Below are 21,037 nucleotides of genomic sequence, written 5' to 3'. Positions count from 1 at the left end.
TGAGGGGGTTTAAAATCTAACCTTTTGGGCCGTCCTCCAAGAAAGAAAAACAAAACTGCAGTTTGATTATTTTTTAAAGTTTGTGCCAGGAATTCCCCCGCCCCCAGATTCCTTCATCCATTAATCACAGACTGCTGATTCATGGGAGACTGGACTGATCGATGGATCGATGGTCCAGTGGAACAGCAGCCTGGTTTTTACTCTGCTGGTGTTTAAGGTCGGACACAGTTACGGTGAAGACCAGAAAAGTGGTAGATTAGCCTCATGGTAGCAGAGGAAGCTAATAAAAGAAAGCTAAAATATAGCGTGGGTCAGTTGTAGCTAATAAAAGAAAGCTAAAATATAGCCAAAGTGGGTCAGTTGTAAAATTTGTCAAACACCAGTGTTAACAACACTTTAAAACTTTAAAGTAAAAAAACTAACCACAACCTACGACGCCTAAAGTTAGCCTAAATGTTAGGTACCTTAAAAATACCAGGAACTACATAAAGTTTATTCATATCAGGAAATTTAACCGAATGAGTCGCCCCCTGGTGGCCTTTCGGCAAAACTACTATTTAATTGACAGCAGTTTTCTCACTAGCGGTCTGTGCCCGTGCCTTGTGTTTGGTGTGTGAAGATAAATCACAGCAGTGAAGATAATGACAGAGAATTAAAGATGAAACGACATAATGTCAGGTTGTAGTGTGTGAAACACGACAGAGCTCAGGAAACAAGTGTCGGCACAAAGACTCCTCCTCCCAGAATGCTTCATGTCACAGCCTCCATAAATTAGAATCACTTCAAAAGTCTCAGCTTTTGTTTTTTTTTTTCCAGTACTTAATTTGAAGAATTTGTACTTTTCACTTTCCTGCCTACGTCTGAAGATAAACATCTGTTTCTTCTTCTCCTCCTGTGGGAGGGAAACGACTGTAGGTCACCATCACAGCAACAAAGACAAAAACAACAACACCGAGTCAAAGACAGTGAGAGTGAGGAAGGAATCGAATCACAATCTTTTCTCTTCTGAACGTTGGATAAGTTCCAGGATTAGTACCGTTTTTAGTCACCTGCTGTAGTAACAGTCCACACACAGACTGTCCACAGGGGGGTGGTCAGTGGACATGGCCAAAGTTAACAAACAGGCAGAACTGTCTGAAGAACTGTTGAAGTCAACAGTCATATGTAATCGTCTTGTTACTGATGATAAATATCAGGGGCGGTGCTAAAGTGTGACCGGGATTCAAACTTTTTCTCAAACACTGCACTCACTTTTCTCCGAGGTTTTCCCAGGATCCTCTTTTCATAGAAACGGCCTCCTGGACTCTTCCAGGAAACGGCTAATTACAGCTGTTTCAGCAGCTTACGCTCCAGCTGCCTCTCCTCACCCTCACACCTCCTTACCCTCTCTAACATCACACCTCTGTTTCTCCTCTCCCGTTCCCTCAGAATCCTGCAGGAGGCAGCACTGGTGGCCCAGGACACGGTGGTTTGTGGTTTCCAGAGGGAAACGGGCGAGTGGAGCCTGTGTGTGTGGAGAGGCTGGGGCGGTACCGAGCTGGAACTGTTCTACCAGTCCTACGAGGAGCTGGGCCACCTGGAGACCAGCATGAGGAAGAAGAGGAGGTAGCAGGTAGAACACGCCGAGATCCAATAGGGTGCCAGGTCACGAGCACGAACGGCTGTGATGTCACAGCAGACATTGGTGAAAACAACTAGACTCTACACTGACAGACAGAGGGCAGCACCTTCTAGATCCTGCAGACCACTTGGACTACAGACCACCAGACCTAGAGTTAAAGACATCAACATGATCTATGCTAACTGTGTTAGCTGTGGTAACTAGCTAAACTATTATAGTCTGCATTTTAGTCATTATAAGTGAGTCCACACAGTGGACAGCATGGGTACTGCTGATCCCTTCATCCTACAGTCCACTGAGAAACAACCAGCCTGAACTGTCCCTTTATGTCCTGTGAGTCAGGGCACAGAAGACAGAGACGCTGAGTCACAGAGACGTGATCTTTCCTTCAATTGACAGAAGTGCTGGTCCCTGCTGCTCTGTCCTCTGCAGAGGACACTGGACATTCAGGATGAAGCAGCTGCTGAACAGCTGTGCTGGGAGACAGACGGAGATTCTCTCTCTTCCTCTCTCTTTCTCCCACGGGCTGTGGTTCTCACTAAACTGTTCCACGTTCTGTTTCCAGAGCAGCAGGAACATCTGCAGTCTGTTACGCAACAGCTCTGTCACTCGGTCACAGCGTCCCTGTCCTCCTCCTCCTGCTTCTCCTTGTCTCATCAGAGCAGAGGACTTTGACTGCAGTTCAGACTAACAAACTTTTGGACCTGGGACGCAACTCACCGGGTCTGAAAAAGGACTGCAGACTGCACCAACCAAAGCCAAGTCGCCGCTCCATCACAGCTCAATCAGTTTGTCCTCCATTACTGGCCTCCACCTTTGTTGTCAGAGCTCACCCTCTCTCACTTCTCTTCATCATCGTTCTAATATCTACCACTTCCTGTCCCATCCAACACCAACAACAGGTTTGTCACTAGTCAGTTTACACTACCTACAAATATTAGAACTGTTCCGTGGACAGGGTCTGAGGTCATGTGACCTCTCGTCCCCTCATACACTAACATATATTTGTACAGACTCTGTCCAATTGGGAATCATGGGAAAATCATGGAGCATGTCCTCAGCTCTGGACGATATTTTTGTATTTTCTGGGACATGCATGACTTTGGACTGAGAACCATTGTGAATTCTCTCTGCTCCAGCAACTTCAGGTATCAGAGAACTTTGCTCTCACTGGTCAGAACTGTTTGGCTCTTTTAGCTAGTTCTATTAATGAGAATCAGGTTTTTAGTTTGGAACAAAATCAAGTGTAAATGAAAGCTGTTATTTATTTATAAGAAGTTTATTGTAAAAATAAAAGTTTCTTAATTAAATTTTAATCCTGTTTCATTTTCACACTGAAGATGTTGAAGGTAACAATAGTGTGGGTCATGACACCAGGTCATGACCCACTCCACTGACATGTTGAATTGAAGGTCTTATTTTGAAATTGTAAATGAAAGAGTACAATAATTAAAAAGAAGTGGAGGGTATGCCCCAACAGAACAACAATGAAGAGCAGCCCCCTGGTCAGCCAGCAGTTAGCCCTCGCCCCCCCCCCCCTCCCTCAACTAAAACAACAAACAAGTCACCAGTCTATGGTTTTCATCAGGCACCAGGACACAGACCAGATCAGTGAGGTCAGATTAAAGTGAATAGGTGGATAAAAGGTTCATGTGAAGAACAAACCTGAAGAAGACATCCTGTGGCTGAGAAGTTGATCTTTAAGAGTTGGTCCACCTGGATCACCTTAACCATGCAGTCCAGGAAGTTCCACAGCTGGTACAGATCCAACACCAACACCTCTGGTGCAGGAAGTACCGATGAGTCTTACCTGTTTGACTGACTGATCTCACCATCTTCAGCCAATCAGGACAACCCGAGTAAAGCACCCACCACCTGCTACCAACACATAAACACATATTTGATCTCCGTCCAATCACATGGTTTCAGCTGGTTTTTAAATTCTAAGTAACAACAATTCCTGGTCTCATCATTTATACTCTGGTCAGGATTTACAACTACAGTAACAATCTGACCCACATTCGGCCCATCTGTACGTGACCCAGACCAACTCAGCCCACACTCTGTGCACCAGTGGAACATGCAGAAAAAGACAATCAAACAATGAAGACAGTGATGACAGTGTGTGGCCCACAGACCAGTCATAGCCCACGACTGGAGTCCCAGTCTGACTGTCCAACAATGGGCTTCACACAAAAACAATGTATACATTTACAGAAAGGTACAAAGGTCAAGGAAATACACATGAATACATTTACAAAAACACTAACAAATGTACATAAATATACATTTACAGAAGTCCAATACATATAAATATACAGAAGTCCAATACATATGAACATACATATACAGAAGTCCAATATATATAAATATACATTTCCAAAGGTCAAGGAAACACACATGACTTTCAGAGTCCTGGACGTCCACAGTGGTCGATGAAGACGTCACTCTGGACAGCCAGAAAATGACAGCAGCCAAAACGTCCAGAATTCTGGCGGAGAACCAGCCCAATTGTGAAAAACGAACGCAACGTCGATAAATTGCATAAAAGGATCGCAAATGGAACGTCAAAATTGTGGAATATTGTATTTATAAACACTGCCACTGAGGTCTAGATTTAAAAAAACTACGTGTTCCTGAGAGATTAGGCCACACTGGGAAAGAAAGGACAGGAGACAGGTGGACATGGCATCCCACAGGAGGCGCCACAGTGGCTCTGGACATCAGCCTTTTGACACATTGGCCAAAACAAGACTTCCTCACAGATCAAACTAAGCTAACCTCATCTTTAGAAACAACGTCAGTCCAGCTGTGGCTCAACATCTGGCCCCATACACACACCTATATCGAACAGGCAGAGTCATAAACATTATGGTCTGTAACGTTATAGTTGGACATATTTCAGACTGAACACTGGTCGTTATGTCGACGTATCATTGACCGACAACTCGCCATTTTTTAGACGCAACATTTTTATAAAAAGGTACAACAAACAGGACAGAACTAAAGGTCAGCACGGCGGCTGGAAAAAAGGTCATGGCAGGAGGAGCCAGGTTAAAGCGCACGATCAGCACGGCAGCTGAGAAAGAACACACCTAGTATCACTCACTGTCACATTTTAGTCGCGCAACTAATCGATATTTAGCACTTCCTCAGAGTTTGTTGTCCTCCAAAGTTGAAAAAAAAAAACAAACGTTATGGCACGACAGCCAGGCAAAACCCACCCCCACCCCCTCGAAGAAGCACAGCTTCTTTTGCAGCCGTGAAGGCAGTCAGGAACACGCAGTGTTGAAGACGCAATGTCACGATGTGTGTGTGTGTGTGTGTGAGAGAGATTCTTAAACTTTTAAGACTAAACTTTTGAGATTTAACTTTGCTTTGATAAATGTGTCAGTTGTTTGAATGTATAGACCATGTGTTCAGTCATATCTCAGTGATTTAAATATTAAGCATTCTTTATTCCTAAGGACAGACACAGAGAGAGGGAAAAAAAAAAAAAGTTCTGGACTCACCCTTTGACGACAGCACCTAAAAAGTAACAATCGTTAGTGCAGACAGAACATCACACTCCATGACTCCAAACTGCTGAGCTCCAGCCCACGTCACTCTGCAGACACTGGACCACCACGGTCACAGGTCAGACCCAGAGCCAACAGTTTAAACACATGCTCAGCAGTTCCACAGCCACACCATTAAAATGGGACCAGAGTCACAACAACCCTGAGTCGCCCCCTACTGGAGGACCTCGCTGACTGACTAACCAGATTCCACAGCCTAGAAACTCAAGACAGGAAACAACAGAAAGTAAACCAACCAGAGCAGAGACTGGTGGCCATTTACTGGTACTGCTATGGTTCACACAAACACATGCAAACAAACACTCGTACACACGTTCACAACAAGGCAACAGCGGCCTAGCCGAACACAGCAGCGGTGCAGCGACCGCACAGAATAGAAGAAAAACGACGCCCCCTACCGTGTTGAAGCTCTTCAGGACAAACTATCTGGAAAATAAACCAGAGAATATCCTGTCAGTACTGCAGTACATTTGTCCAACAATGACTTTGTTATTAAATGAAGACCCGCGTTTGACTCCACAGATCTGTCTCACCTGGTCCTTCAGTTCCAGGACTGGACTGTGACTCTGGACGACGTCCACCTGGTCTCCGTGAGCCGAAGTCCCAGCGTTTCTGTTCATTCAAACATCGTTGACAACAAGTTTAATGTAGACGTCAGAGAAGCCGGACTTCAAACACTACAGTATGACTCCAGACTTCTCCTAACACACTCTCACCACGAAGCTCAGGTTTTTAAATTAGTTAAAAATACGTTTTTTAAGATATCTTCTTTAAAATCCGTTTCCGTCCACTTTAAGTGATGGCTAAGCTAGTCTGCTAACTAAAACTACTGAGTCAAAACGCCAACATTAAGGAATAAAAGTCCAAAAGTCTCTCACCTTTCAACCGGAGCCATTCATCTGGACCAGGTCGAGCCGCCATTATGAGTAACTCCCGCGGCCTTTAAAGTTCACGGGAACTTTTTCAGCGTCCGACGTCACATCCTACGACCGTCAAATCTTTGTGACGCTACTACACAGAAAAGCAGCGTACGGATGCAGTTGGAGTTTGAGGAAGATGATGATGATGAAGAAGACTCGTTCATAAGTAGAGTTTCAGCAACACCAGAGTTAAAAAACTTTAAAAAAAAAACGTAAAAAAGTAACAATACATCAGTGCAAGACGGTAATGTGGCCTAAAATATAACTTAACTTAACATAAATGACAAAATATTGACATTACCAATAAAATGTTCAAACCCAAGAAGGACTTCAGATAGACAGACAGACAGACAGGCAGATAGATCTTTATTAATTCCTCGGGATTCCCTTCGCGAAAGTACGGCAGTTATCCTCAGTAGTTAGAGGTTTATTTAAAGAATCAAAAGTAAAAAAAGTAAAGAAAAAATAATGACACGGAACTGTCAAGAAAACGACGTCTTTAAATGTTATGTTTGAGTCATGTCAGTAAATTTATATTAGGGGAAAATGTATGTAAAAGCACGAATTGAAGAAAAACTGTATACAAAAAATATTGTAATTGTTGAGGAAAAAATACTTTTGTTAAGTCAAAGTAATTTGGAAAGTAATTTTACACTTATCAATTGACATGTTTTCTGATGTCAGTGAACGCACCACTCTATTACGCTTACTTACGCTTAAGTAAATGAATCACATGAACAATACGTTACTAATACTTTGTTATATTATTATTATAGTACTCATATTTTTTTAATGACGTAAACCGTATCAGTCTCAGAACATAGTATAGTAGGAACTGTTGCTGTCCTGATGCTTCCTGTGTGACGTCAGACAGTCCACCGTGCGCCACTGAAAAAAAAAAACCCGACACATTTTACAATTTAATTGTATAATTTCTCTACTGACGCCTCTTCTTCCTCTACCCACTCACGTCTGTACTTTTTCAAGAGGTTTGCTGTTGTGGTCTTAGTGGAGTGTCGGCTGTGTTGGACAGTTTTAAAAGGCACGTTTCATGAGCAGCGCCGGTGTGTGGCGTCTGTCTCTAGGCAACCATGAGCCACACATAGAAGATGGGGGGGTTATTTTGATTATTGTTAGATTTATTGTCGATGTGTATGTGTGATAGATGTGTTTATAAAAACTGCCAGCATCTGAACGCATGCGCAGAGTGACGGGTACTGCACATCTAATAATTCACTCATAGTTACTTACAGGCGCAACGGAAGCTTAAAATAGCATTTCGTCCAGCGACTTCAACATCCGGTCAGAGCAGTATCACTGAGAGCAGGGCCGTATATTAGTCTACGACTGACAGTCTAGAAAGAACCACGTTCCACACGTTCTGCCAGACGCCGCCCAGAAGAACAGTCATGGCTGAAATACACCACATACAGTGAATAAAGAAGCAGCTGCAGACGTCCTCACATTTCCCCACTTTTATTTCTTAAATAGAAAAGAGTCCATGTGGACCGAGCTGAAGGAACAAAAGTCTTACAAAAGTCAAAGGAACTTATAAAACAAAACAAAAACATAACTAAGATTACAGCACAGTCACTGATCTGTAAAACTGTTTGTTCATGTTGAAATCTGACACAGGGCTGCAACAGTACAGTCCCAGGCCCACCTGTCTTCCGTATCTAACCACGCCCCCTGCCCTTACCCATGAGCCTCGTACCACAGCTGGGTCAGACTTGAGTTGACCGGGACCAGCCAGAGAAGTTAATGTCTGTTTGTCTATTCTAAGATAAAAAAGGAATGATGAAGAGAGAAGGATTGATCTGGCCAATCAGAGCACTGCTCTTGATTCACACACGCACACATACACACACCCACACACACAGACATAGAATAATACCTAAAGCAGACTGTGCAAAACTCTTTGGTGACAATGAGTTTAAAGGGAGAGTTCAAGTTTTTGTAAATTGTGGTTGACTTTGATGATTGACTGGATCGCTGTGATGGAAAAAATTGAGTCGCTTAAAAAAACTCAGCTTTCCATCTGCTGAAGTCAAATAGTTTGATAAAGAGAGTGTTAACGGCTCTTTTAGTTTGTTTTTCTGCCTTTTCTGATGACGCACTGAGTTCGTAAACATAGTTCGTAAACATAGAGAACGTTAGCATTGATAACATGCTGCCCCCAGGTCTTTATTCAAATGTGGTATTTGTGACTTTTGTCAATGAAATACTTTGGTCAGATTTCCCACTGTGACACAAACTGACCACACGGGGCAGCATTGGACCACCAGCATTTTAAATTCATAAAGCAGGTTTTTCACAACACAATCTCCATGTAAAATAACCTGTCTTTATCTGGTGCAGTCACGCAGCAGCAGCTGGTCCACTTCCTGCTTCGGCCTTATGCTGAAATGTGTTCACTGGAAACTTTGGTGTTGAAAACTGCCTTGCTGAGAATAACTTAAATAGCACAAATGAATCAATAGAGGCAGCGTTGCACCAGCAGCTCATGTGTGCCTGTAGTAAAATGATTGAAGGTTTTTCACAACACAATCTCCATGTAAAATAACCTGTCTTTATCTGGTGCAGTCACGCAGCAGCAGCTGGTCCACTTCCTGCTTCGGCCTTATGCTGAAATGTGTTCACTGGAAACTTTGGTGTTGAAAACTGCCTTGCTGAGAATAACTTAAATAGCACAAATGAATCAATAGAGGCAGCGTTGCACCAGCAGCTCATGTGTGCCTGTAGTAAAATGATTGATTTTCTCTATGGACCATGGTGTGTGTGGGGGCGGGGGGACTAGTTGACAAACCACGAGTCGTTGTTGGACAAAGCTGTGGGACAGTGAGAAGAACAGATGTTACTGATATGATGAAGTGTTGTGAGTCTGCTCTCACACATCGGTACCTGACATAACCACTGTTTAAAAGAACCTGAACTCACCCGCAGGAACAAAAACATGATTGAAACAATCGATCCCATGACTGAGCGGTTCTACCACCTTTAAATCTGACACTTTTTTTTAAAACAGCCAGAAAGTAGAACATACTGATCCTGTAACTTCAATAAATTAGACAGCAAGTGTTGAATTGTCTGTTTCAAATCCAGCAGTTGGTTCACAGAAATGAATCAATAAAGAAAATTAAAAAAAGTAACAGTGTTATGTCAGATTTGTTTAAAAAAAAAAAATCAAAGAAAATGTAAAAGTAAGAAAAAAAAAAACTCGATCTGGAGTTGAGCGCTCACCAGTCATTCAGGTCATGTGACCACATGGATAAAATGTTTGGAATCTGTAAACATTCACCAACAGAGAATTGTTTTTCGAACAAACACACATGGAATACTTTCTCGTCTGCAGCAGAGCCAGAACTTCACCCAGGTACTTGCTGAAATATCTCCACAATGTCATCAGCTCCAGACCAGAACGTCGTCAACGTTCCGTCCATGTTCAAAGTGTAGAGAACCTCAGCAAAGTCCAGACGTCCCTGAAGATCAGTTCACCCTGGGTGAGTTCTGCGCTTTGAAAAAAAAAAATCCAAATACGTCTGCCTACAAGTCTTGCGTTTGAGTAAAAAATAAATTAGGTGGACAAAACACCACTAGGAGGTGCCGGAGAAACCAAAGTGTCCAGGTCTGTCTTCATGCTGTCCGGACTGAGTCATTGTTGCTGACCATTTTTCTGAAGCTCATGTCGTTCTTCTCCAGCCAAAGCTCGGCCAACTGCTGGGTGGAACCGTACGACGAGGCCTTGGAACCCAGACACATCTTGTACTGCTTGGCCTCCAGGTTTGGGTCACATATGACCGGGTGGTGGACGTGCACGATGCCCGTGTCTGTACTCCTGAACAACTTAATCCCTGTCTGGATAAACTTGTTAAAGAGGTCCACGTCCTCCAGCCCCCAGCCCTGTATGGAGGTGTCGAAGCCCCCGGCTTTGAGCAGGTCTCCTTTGTAAACACAAACGATCCCAAAGCCGTAGTTTCTCCACAGACCCGTCTTGGAGGTGAAGACGTAGTGATTGTTGCTAGGAATCTTCCCAGCGTAAACCACTTTAGGGTCATACTGACTGAAGATGACCGGGAAGTAGGCCAGTTCACCCAGGGCGGTGTTGGCCCGACATCGTTGAAGGAACTCACTAGTGAAGAGCAGATCTACGTCACAGTAAAAGAGCAAGGAATCGTTGGAGAAATGTAAGGAACCCACTTCCAAAGCCAAAGCCCTGGAGAAGGAGCCGGTGACAGGTTTTATCTCCATCTCTGCTCGTGGATACTTCATGTGGTACTCCCTCATGAGCTCCACCTGCTTGACCCGCTCCGTATTGTTGTCTGTGCTGAAGAGCAGGATCAGCAGCTTGACGTTTTGGTTGGGAATCAGGCAAACCCGTTCAAAGTTGGCCATGAAGCGTACAAAAATGTCGTAACGACCCGACAGCGGCACCAAGATGTTGACCTTCTTCTCTTTTGGTTCTCTCTGGTCTTGGCCAGATGTGGCCAATTTGAAGGGCACTAGCATTTTCAGGGAGTTGGAGATGAAGGAGAGCGAGTCCAGTTCTTTGTTGATGTGACTGGCCAGAGCCGAGGCGTCCATCTCTTCTTCTTCTCTGACCTGGATTTGGCTGAAGGTCTGCTGCAGGTAGGCGTGTCTCCTCACAGGAACCGTCATGGTCTTTCCTTTGTGTTTCTTGTAGAGCAGCAACAGATCCAAAACGTACTCCGCCCCGTACAAAGGGTTCACCCTGCGGTAGCCATACTGGATTTCTTTAAAGTCGATGACTCGGCCTCGAGTCTTGGCGTTGGCATTGATCATCTCCATCACTTGCATGATGATGTCATCTAGTGCCTGCCTCTGGGAGGAGTCCATCCCCCGGCGCGGTGGCTGACTGTCAGATGCTGAGTACAGATACTTCCCCGTCAGAAATTCCCATTCCAGAACTTCTTCCCTCTGCCGTGGATGGAAGCGCATGAATGACGGTGGCATTCCCAGCTGGAGGTCGTCTCGGGTAGGTTCAGGCGCTCCGTAGCGCCCCATCTGGACGATCTCCCGGTGGAGCTCAATGGTGCGGTGGCGCAGGTCAGCGATCTTACGGCTGAGCATGTAGCTGTGTAGGCGGTACTGATAGGGGGGGTTCTTGTTGGGGTGGAGGGTGATGGCTCTGTGGATCTTGCTGTTGTGAAGGTCTCGGATGTAGCCCTTCTTGTTTGGCTCGTAGTTCTCATAGAATAGTTGCTGCATCTGTAGAGAGAAGAGAAGAACCGTTGTTAGTGTTTTTACTTTTTTTTTTAAGTTATTGACAACCTCGATACTGATTTACAAAAAGAACAGAACTGTTTCTTTTATAGGAACCAGGATTTGAACTAATACTGATGCCACCTCCACACCCTGCTGCTTTTACTTTTTTTTTTAAGTTATTGACAACCTCGATACTGATTTACAAAAAGAACAGAACTGTTTCTTTTATAGGAACCAGGATTTGAACTAATACTGATGCCACCTCCACACCCTGCTGCCCTACAGCTCTGCTGCTGCTGCTGCTGACGACACGGACACGTGTGAGTGCGCACATCAAACTTGCAGCAGCGTTGACAAACCCACTGTTGGTTCATGCACCGTGAACACAGGCACAGCTGTTTGGAGCCTCTGGCAGGACCAGGACCTGCACCGTGGTCCTGAAGGCAGCGTTTGTGTCGCTGCTGCAGCGTCAGAGCGGCTGCATCCACCACAGAGGCTAATTTGAGAGGAAGGCTGAGGAATGCGGCCACATGCCTGATCCCTGGGGAGACGCCGTACGGAGAACCAGGCAGGACGTTTCTGAGAGCGGTGGAAAAATGATACCTGGAGCTGAAGGACATCCCAGGAACTGCCTGACTAACTCTTTGCTTTTCCATGGATTTAGCCCACGTCCCTGTGCGGCTGCCTGCCAATCACAACACACTGTCACTCTGTCATTAATAACCAGCTAAGGCTGCAAAGGTCAAAGATCAAACCTTTAGTCCTGACCATGTCGAGTTTCAAGGTTAAACTCGAGCCAGAGCAGCAACAAAAAAAATTATAATATTTAACTATTACGCATTCCACAGAACTTTGCCCAGTTCCTTTGTCAGGGTCCAGTCCTGGGGGGTTTGTCAAAGTGTGGTCCAAAGAACCTACAGATTAAAACCATGTTGTCATTAACACCAGGCAACTCTCCGCATGTTCCACAGGCCATTGTTAGAACACACAGTAAAAGAGTCACATTTCCCAAGTCTATGAAGCTGAGGTTTAATTATACTGTTAAAATTGTTTTTGTTTTCTTTTATTTATTTTTCTAAATATGATTTAACTATTACGCATTCCACAGAACTTCTTTCTCGTTCTCGTTAGTTCATCTTCAGCTACACTGCCAGAAATGTGTTTAAAAATTTAAATTGTTGGACAGCCCCAGGTGTTTGGTCAAATCATGGAAATAATTAGAAAGAATTTCTAAAACATATCTGTTGGATCAGGGGAATTAAACTTCGCTTCAAAAACAATCTAATTTGAAGTAGTGTAGCAGTATAAATGGCAATAAATGGAAAGAACATTTTATCATAAGTTGAGGAACTGCAGCTAAATGGAGGCTCATTTAAACAAAGTTTGCAGAAGAGTTAGCGCCTGCAGACTGCAGAAGATATTTAGTCACCAACGCCTCAAACTGTTGCAGCAAACACAAACATTTGTTCTCCGTGGACAGTGGTGTGGAACAGAGAGAACCAAAAAGGGGAGCCTAAGAGGGGAGACCTCGGTCCCTCCAGTGGTTTACCTCTTTGTGCCGCCTCAGCAGCTTCAGACCAGTGTTGATCAGCTGACTGATAACTGGTCCGGATGTTTATCTCCCTCCTGCGGCCCTGCCGTCGTTAAGAGACCGGCTAATTATACTAGCTCAAGGTCTGCGGTCAACGCTGCAGCCTTCCACTCATTAGTGAGATTTCTATACGCTCGTTAACCTGGAACCTCACTGCTGCAATTAAAATGTGCTGTGACTAAAGGGTAAGAACACGGTTAGCCACGTGTGAGTGCAGTGGACGTCCACCACCATCTGGACGTCAGAGGGAAACGCAGAGATTTTTTAATACATTCATAAATGATTTGACTAGAGAATAATTACAGCTAATAATACATTCTGTTAACTATACTAGAGCTTCATCGATCGACTCGTCGCAGACTGGAAATGGTTGGATTTCACCAGGACCGTACCTGACTGGTACATCGGCCAATCAGAACACACCTATGTCCAATGTTGAAATCGTTATATCTCAGAGAACTGGAGAGGAAGCTGAAGCGAACTCGTTGTTAGCTTGGAAGTAGTTTACAGTGAGCCAAGTTTACAGTGAGCCAAACAAAAACGGAGAACTGCAATGATTTAGTCTGGAACCCAAACCTAATGTGACACCGTCACCAGCTAAACAGGAGCGCCACCCTGAGTTATTCTTGCAGTGGGCTAACGTTAATGTTGACTAACATTACCTTCATGCCCATGCTGCTCAGTAGACACAGAACTATTGTAGAACTATTGGACAAAGGTTTTAGTTACTTCATTCAATGTTTGTGAAATATTTCCTAATATTGTGAGAACTGATACTTCCCAATGAGGAACTTAGTTCCAAAGACAAGTCAGTGATATTACTGCTGCTCTGTCCTCGTTCTTGAGATGGAAGTCTGATTAAAAAAACAAAAAACAAACATGATGTCATAGTAATGATGTCATCATAGTTATCTGCAGCTGGAGCCTGTGGGAAAACACCTCCTCAATGGCAAACAGTAAGTGGGAACAAGAGCAGTCACTGTTTGATGATGATGAAATGACAGGAAGTTAAAGGGACAGTACTGGTACAGTACTGGTGCAGTACTGGTGCAGTACTGGGTACTAACACAAAACACAAAGACAGATATTCTTTGTCACTGTTTTTCATCAGGAAACTTCAGTTTTGACAAAATCAAGTTTTGTCAAAGGGACACAAACTACCATTCACACTCATATTTAACACCCATGGTCAGTGTGAATGTGACTGTTTTATAAATCTAATCCCGTAACGAGGAAACCTGAGAACCCGGAGAAAACTGACAGAACTTTAACCGATAGAAGTAGACGGCGAGAAGTACAGGATGTTTTAATGACTGTCTGGGACTGAGGTAAAGTGACTATAAATCAGACTTGACTGAACGACAACAGATCAGATAAGAGCTTCATATGAAGTGTAGAACCACCCCCGGTCCGCCGCCCCTCCATGACAGACTGGATTTACTTCCCAGCGTGTCTTTGTTTAACAATAAATGTAGTAAAATTAATTCTGACTCCAATTATTTACAGTCACACTGTACGACAACAATAGCTGCTGTCAGCCAGGAACTCTGGGAACTCTGAACGTCTGAAGACAAAGACAAAGAAGACACAATCAATAAAAGACTGAGATGTCTGCAGTGAGACAAATTGTATTGTGAGATTCTTAACAATACCCAGGCCTAGACTTCTTATTTTGAAAAGAAATATTACAACATTTTCTTGGCCATCTGCACCACCTAGTGAAAGCATATTTAAATGTTTTACCTGTCACTGTCACATAAATAAACAAAGGTATTAATTGAAATAAATAATTTTTTCCCCAGTTTAAGAACAATTGCATACTTATCCACATGACCCCTGATGACCTGATGGCACACTAATGTGCTGCAGTGCAGAGGTTTAGAACCACTGGTTCATTCATTATCTGGGCTAACCGTCTTTCTACCCTTCCTTGTTGTTTATTCTGTTTACTTCCTTTAGGGAAATACTTTTTTTAGTTTGTGTTACTTCTTAGAAACAGCTGAGCAGGAAAAGAACACGCCCCCTGCTGTAGACCAGTCCACAAATGGTAAACAAAAAAAAACAAACGGCAGCCCACGTGGGCAGGTCAGAATGTGACCCACTGTGTCAGTGAACAGAGTCTCTGTTGGAGCTGCAGCTACAGTACGTGCTGCGACACGTTCCTGTCGTTACACAATCGTCTCTCACTCAGGTTACAGAGTCCAGGTCAGCGAGGGCCGCGAGGCAGCAGAACTCTGAGGAAAACACGGATCATTTCATATCAGGAGAGAAATCGTTAACGGCTACATTTACGGCTAAGCTCCACCAGATTTCCAGAGAAGCGAGTTGAGTCACTGCTGCTGTTGCGTTCGGGCACAAAACAAGGTGTTACAGAGCAGCTGGAGAACAGTAGTAGAACCTGGCCTCAAACACAGACTGAGGTTGCAGCATTTATCTCTGTCTCTTTGTGAGTTAACGTCAGTTTTAAATATTGTAGACTTACAGATGGACCACCTCCCAAAAAAACTCTTGTAGACTTACAGATGGACCACCTCCCGAAAAAACTCAGACTATACTGTTTAACTTGACAGGAAGTGTTTAAATGTCAAGTTTCTGTGAGATTTAAACTGACATTTTAACAAATAGAGGAAAAGTCAAAAATATATTTAAATAATTCAAATGTCATTTTAAAGAATTCAGATTGTCCGATTTTTTCGTTCCGTGTCAACCAATCAGAATTATGTTCGACCCAGAACGTACGGACTAAGAACTAAAGTCAGGAAGTCTGTGGATCAAAGATAAAACATGGACAGTTAGAGGGTTCAATTCCCGACTGACAAGTGTTCTCTGGTCAAGAACTTCACGAGGCTCTGAAGTGTTAGCATTGCTGACGACGAGAGGAGATGAAAAATGTTGCAGATGAATTTGTACACCACTGAAGGACTGAACATCAATACTGCAGTATTTAGTACTGTTATTTGAACTTCAGTCATAAATCAGCAGTGAAAACACGAAGCAGTAAATATCCTGGCCATGAGTTTCCACTGTGGCGTGCTGCAGCAGGTGTGAAGGCCAGAGTTTTATCACCAACTCTTCAGCGCCCTTACATCGATTTACAGAGTATTGGATGAGTTTATTGGTCAGAGAATAAAAAGTAAAAAGAAGAACCCACAGTGACATGTGTCAGTAATCAGACACAGATGTGTTCAATAACGCCAGAGAATTCAAAACACCTGCTTCTGCTGAGAGCCTTCAGAGTCCTGGCCCTTCTGGTCAACAATGGTGCTGCAGCCTGAGCCACACTTTCAGGTCATTTTAACTCTGTGTTGTTCAATCTTGGGGTTGCAACCCCACTTGGGGTCACCTTGAACTTAAATGGGGTTGTCCGAAATGTCTAGTAGTCCATCTGGCCCTTAACGACACGTTAACTGACGTAATGCTGCATCATTCACAAGCTCACCAGGTGGTAGCGCTACAACCTGACAGAGCCTACAGAAGCCTATGTTACTGTACATGGACTGACAGCTTCTTGAAGCCTATGTTACTGTACATGGACTGAGAGAACACACAGCTTCTTCACCACGCCGGCCTGCGTGAACGTGCGGGATTGTGCATGTGTACGTGCACATTCTCAATTAGGAAAGCACAACAACGGAAACGATGTGGTGAGAGCTGTTCTTCACAGCCGTCTCTACATGAACAGTCTGAATGGCTGTGGCGTTTTGTTAAAATTAAACTTTACGGCTGAACACCAGGACAGGAAGGAAACGTTTTTTTAACCCCTTAAAAGGTACAGACACTTCTCTCTTCACACTTCTTTGGTCTGTGACACCTCAGTTTTTTAGACTGTCTGACATCACAATAAAAAAAAAAAACTCTGTCCCTGAAGCCTTTGACCTTGAGGCTATCACTGCTTTGATGGGGGGCACCAACAGCTGCTTCATTAAAGCCTGCGGCCCCCGCACTGACCGCGGGCGGATCCTCTGACATCAAAGGTCTAAATGAAACCCTTCCAAAGCAGAGAGGAAAAAACGACCTGATATTGGTCAAAATTTCTCTTTTTTTATTGTTGGAGGTAATTATAGACGTGTGGTGGGCAGCAGCATACTTGTGGAGTCCTGGTGGTCCGGGCAGCTATCATTTAGTGAGCGCCGCCCAGAGAAGCTGTAGGAGGGAGGACAGGGATTGGGGTGTAGAAGAGCCGGGAGACCAGAGTTTTCTAGTCGCACGTCGGCCACAGAAAGTGAGTACGTTTTTATGGAAGGCTGTAATCTGCACCTCGGTCCTGCCCTAAACAATCTGCCCTCCGACGACAGGAGCCTGAGGTGACGGAGACAGACACAGGAAACTGCTGCTGCAGTGGCAACTATGGTTACTATGAAGTGAGACAAAACCACGGACCCTGGACAGAGGACACCTTTGTCTTCAAGTCTTCCAAGGACTTCAGGCGGTCTTGAAAATTGTCAAAGAAAAATCTCCAGAAGTTCTAACGTAGGATTAAACTTCATCTCGACGCTGTAATAATCCTGAAAGTCTTTACTCTGGTAAAACACTTGAACCAAAAATGTTCTTAAAAAACAAAACAAAAAAAGGTTTCTGTCAGTGACACACCCACTGAGTCAGTCCTCTGGTTCAGTCCTCCACAGCAGACCAGGGAACAGTCCAGTGTTTGAAGTGTTTGTTCTCTGACACACACACACATGCACACACACACACACTTTGTTCCCCTACCACTGACCTGATCTATCATAAATATAAACATAACACTAACATTATTCTGAGTCTCCAAACTCTATGTCTTGAACCTCTAAATAATCTTTCACTCATTGGGAGGAATGTCCCCACAAGTACATCTACACAAGAGCATCACACACACACACACACACACACACTTATCCTGGTTTCACATTACCACAGCGTTTGCAGTAAACAGAAGAAAAACTGGTTTGTGAACCTGAACAGAACACAGGCAGAAATCAACAACCCAGAGTCCAGTACCACACGGGCCCACTGGAACTGCACCTACCTGTGAGCCAGTAACAAATGAAGTGTGTAAAAAAAAAAAAAGATGGAAAGAGGAAGCAGCTAAAGTACAGGTACAGGTACTACTGCTATACAGTAGTTTCCTTCAGTAAATTTTGCCACACTTAAATGTAATAAAATTACAGATGTTAAAATGTTTTTTCCAAATAATCTGGAATCCATCCCACAAATTCCCCTGACATTTTCATTCGACACCTATAAAATAAAAAATAGAAATAGAAAAGGGAAATTGAAAAAAAAAAAAAGATACTCCCCGTCTCCACCCCCCCGCCCCCACCATGTGAAAACGTTTTTCACAGGGAGAGAAAATACTTCTTTCTACTGTAGGTATTCGATGGTCTCCACCATCAAAGGCTGCCTGTGTTTGGTCCAGTGTCTGTGAACGTCATGCTAATTAGCTCCTGTAATGCATACAAAAATCCCAGTGAGTTCCCAGAGTCTGTGGTCCAGTTGTGAAGTCCACCAACCAGAAGATCCACTGAATCATTTTCTAGTCCTGGTAAATAAATAAATAAATAAATAAATAATCCAACTAAAGGTAAAGTCAACTGCGGTGATAGCACATGTAAAGGCAGGTAAAGGAGCCCTGAGGGAGGAGGGGCCTGGGGGCGGGCAGTAAGGTACTAATTAAGACCTGGTTACTGTTTGATCCCCTGAGAGTCCTCCACCCTGACTTCCAGATGAGGGTGACAACAGCTGTAGTCTGACTGTTAGATTCACGGACCAGGTGTCAAAGACCGACCACGGACACACGGTTTAGGACCGTTTCAAACATCACCCCTGGCACTGATCTTTTCACAAAATAAAAATGACTTATTTGAATTGTATTTCTATTTTTTTAAACATTAAATTATATCTAATCAGCCAGATGTCAGGAAGGGTGAGTCATAAAGTTCTAAGACAGCTGCTTTGATCTCATGTGAGTGATTTGAAGAAGTGAAAACAAGTTCAGACCGGTCGCTGAGAAGAACATTTGATGAGTTGAATCATTTAGCCATCTCTGTGGAGCCATGCTGTGTTCAAATCAGGATTCAGACAAACGTGTTTGTTCATTTGTTTAAACACCAATAAAAACTGGACTGGGTTCCTCAGAGGAAAACTGAAACGCCGCCAACTTTCTTTTAAACGTCTGACGTCTTTCAGTGAGTGGCTGGTCTAACTATACTTGTGGGGACATTGCTAAAAGAGAGAGAATGAAGGGGGGGAGGTTGTTCTTAGATTTAGTTTGTAGCTGGACATTGCATGAAGGTCAGATTAAAGTCAGGGGACATTTGTAATAGTTAATGCTAAGAAAAGCATTATGTCTATACAATGTGCTTACAATACACAAAATAAGTGTGTGTGTGAGGGTGTGGGTGTGTGAGGGTGTGGGTGGGTACGGGGTCTGTGTGGTGGTGCATGTAAAGCTGTTCACCAGCCAACCGTCAACAAATTGCAAATTACGGCAATTAAGTCTTTTAAAAGGAAATCCTTTGATAACAGGCGACGGTCCAATTAAGTCCGTACCCTCCTGCACCCCCCACCAGCACACACACACCACAGCAGTTAATGTGTAAAATCCTGTTCTGCCTCATTGACTCTGACCAGCTGACCATGTGAAAGGACTCTGGTTGGTCCCAGTCCTAGACATCAAACCTGTGTCATCTTTAGATAGGATCCCACAGGCCTAGACTGCTTGGGTTACTCTCATAATGCACTCTCTCTCTCCTAGTCCGGCTTTCCCTCTCTCTTCCAGAAAGGTGTGACCATGTCTCCCGTCTCAGCCGCAGCGTAACGTGCTAACTCACAAACCGAGTTCTCGATGATAAACTGTATTTTTTCTTTTTTCTTCTTTTTTATTTCACCCCTGCCACAGAAGATACTTCCAACTTGATTCATTAACTTTCAGACATTTAAAACCTACATGTTTGCTCTGAGCAAAAATATCCAAAAATGAGAAGAGCTGTTTTTGGCTGGTGGTGTAAAAAAAAAAGTCACTTTCTCCTGCAGTGATCACGTTCATCTCCAGCTCTAATTAACTGTCTGAGGAGCAGCAGATTAGAGGGAGAGAACCCTGTCCCTCCTCAGGGACACACCCTCTGACAGGGCAGCTCTGAATCTAAAACACTGAGGAAATAAACATTTTTATTCATGTGAAAAAATGTTTTCAGATAATTCCCCAATCCAATGTGGGCCACGCCCACAGCCGTCACCCACGGGACACGGACTGTAGTCAACAATCGGTTCCCTGGGATTTGTGGCATGAATGATTCGTGTTCAAGAACTTTCTTAGAATTAATGAGGTATGTTAACTACACAAGAACTGATTTTTTACTTCATATTAAATTATGAAAATTAACAAAAATTGGTTCAACATATTTTCTTTGGCTTAAGCAATTTTTGACTTACTTTGTTATATCCTTGGACAGAAACTAAGTTTGTGAAATAGTTTTATTTCATTATTATATTTTTATTTGGCTTCATATTTTTGATTGGTTTTTCCAAGTTCAGTCTCTGACAAAGCACAACCTTTTTAACAGGTTTTGGCTAGCAAAGCTAAGCTAAGCTATGCTATTCGTGTAATTGTATATATGTGTATACATATAAATAGATTTTTTTTCTATATTATTTTTCTTCCTAACTCACCCTGAGTCTGAGCTGAATATTAACCAGGATCAAAGCAGTTTCTGAGCCTGTCTTACAAACAGCGCCTCAGCCTGGAGAGATACGAGTACTGGTGGAGTGTGAAAGAACTATGGTGCAGGATCTCAGAGTCATTCATCTACTACCTTGAAGGAAGGAAAGCAAATGAATGAACTGGGCCGAGGTCTCAGGTTTTTGAGGATTTGCCTGGTCATAGTGTGTGAATTTAGTGAGACGACTGTTTCCTCTGAGGAATAAGCTATGCTATTAGAGACAGAGAGACAGAGAGAGAGGAGAGAGGAGAGAGGGAGAAATAGAAAGAGTGAGAGGATGGAAAAACATCATCACTTCTAAACAGTCTGCTCAGGTTGGAGAGAAAACCAACGGCTGCTGAGGAAGTGGTGGATGAGTTCATGTGGAGACAGTCAGGAAATGAATTGTCATCCATGTTGGGTCTTTT

General features: G+C 43.6%; 2 protein-coding genes and 1 long non-coding RNA gene across 3 annotated transcripts in view; 1 reads left to right on the top strand and 2 right to left on the bottom strand.

Moving 5' to 3' along the window:
* The window catches only part of lrrk1 (leucine-rich repeat kinase 1), a 34,874-nt gene extending 31,945 nt beyond the window's left edge, over positions 1-2,929 (top strand). The window contains exon 37 of the mRNA XM_008310434.3: positions 1,429-2,929. Coding sequence (XP_008308656.1) covers positions 1,429-1,609 — 181 coding nt within the window. The 3' untranslated portion in view covers positions 1,610-2,929. The remainder of the gene's footprint in view (positions 1-1,428) is intronic.
* Positions 2,852-6,223, bottom strand: LOC107988594 (uncharacterized). Its single transcript, XR_001760084.2, has 3 exons — positions 6,078-6,223; positions 5,733-5,811; positions 2,852-5,625 (listed from the first exon to the last, which is right to left on the bottom strand). It is a non-coding gene; the product is annotated as an uncharacterized LOC107988594 (long non-coding RNA).
* A 2,429-nt stretch (positions 6,224-8,652) lies between these two features.
* The window catches only part of chsy1 (chondroitin sulfate synthase 1), a 34,065-nt gene continuing 21,680 nt past the window's right edge, over positions 8,653-21,037 (bottom strand). The window contains exon 3 of the mRNA XM_008310433.3: positions 8,653-11,345. Coding sequence (XP_008308655.1) covers positions 9,753-11,345 — 1,593 coding nt within the window. The 3' untranslated portion in view covers positions 8,653-9,752. The remainder of the gene's footprint in view (positions 11,346-21,037) is intronic.

This window comes from Cynoglossus semilaevis, chromosome 5 (assembly GCF_000523025.1).
Source record: "Cynoglossus semilaevis isolate Cse_v1.0 chromosome 5, Cse_v1.0, whole genome shotgun sequence".
Lineage (NCBI taxonomy): Eukaryota > Metazoa > Chordata > Actinopteri > Pleuronectiformes > Cynoglossidae > Cynoglossus > Cynoglossus semilaevis.
This window is presented reverse-complemented; position numbering and strand designations above follow the sequence as displayed.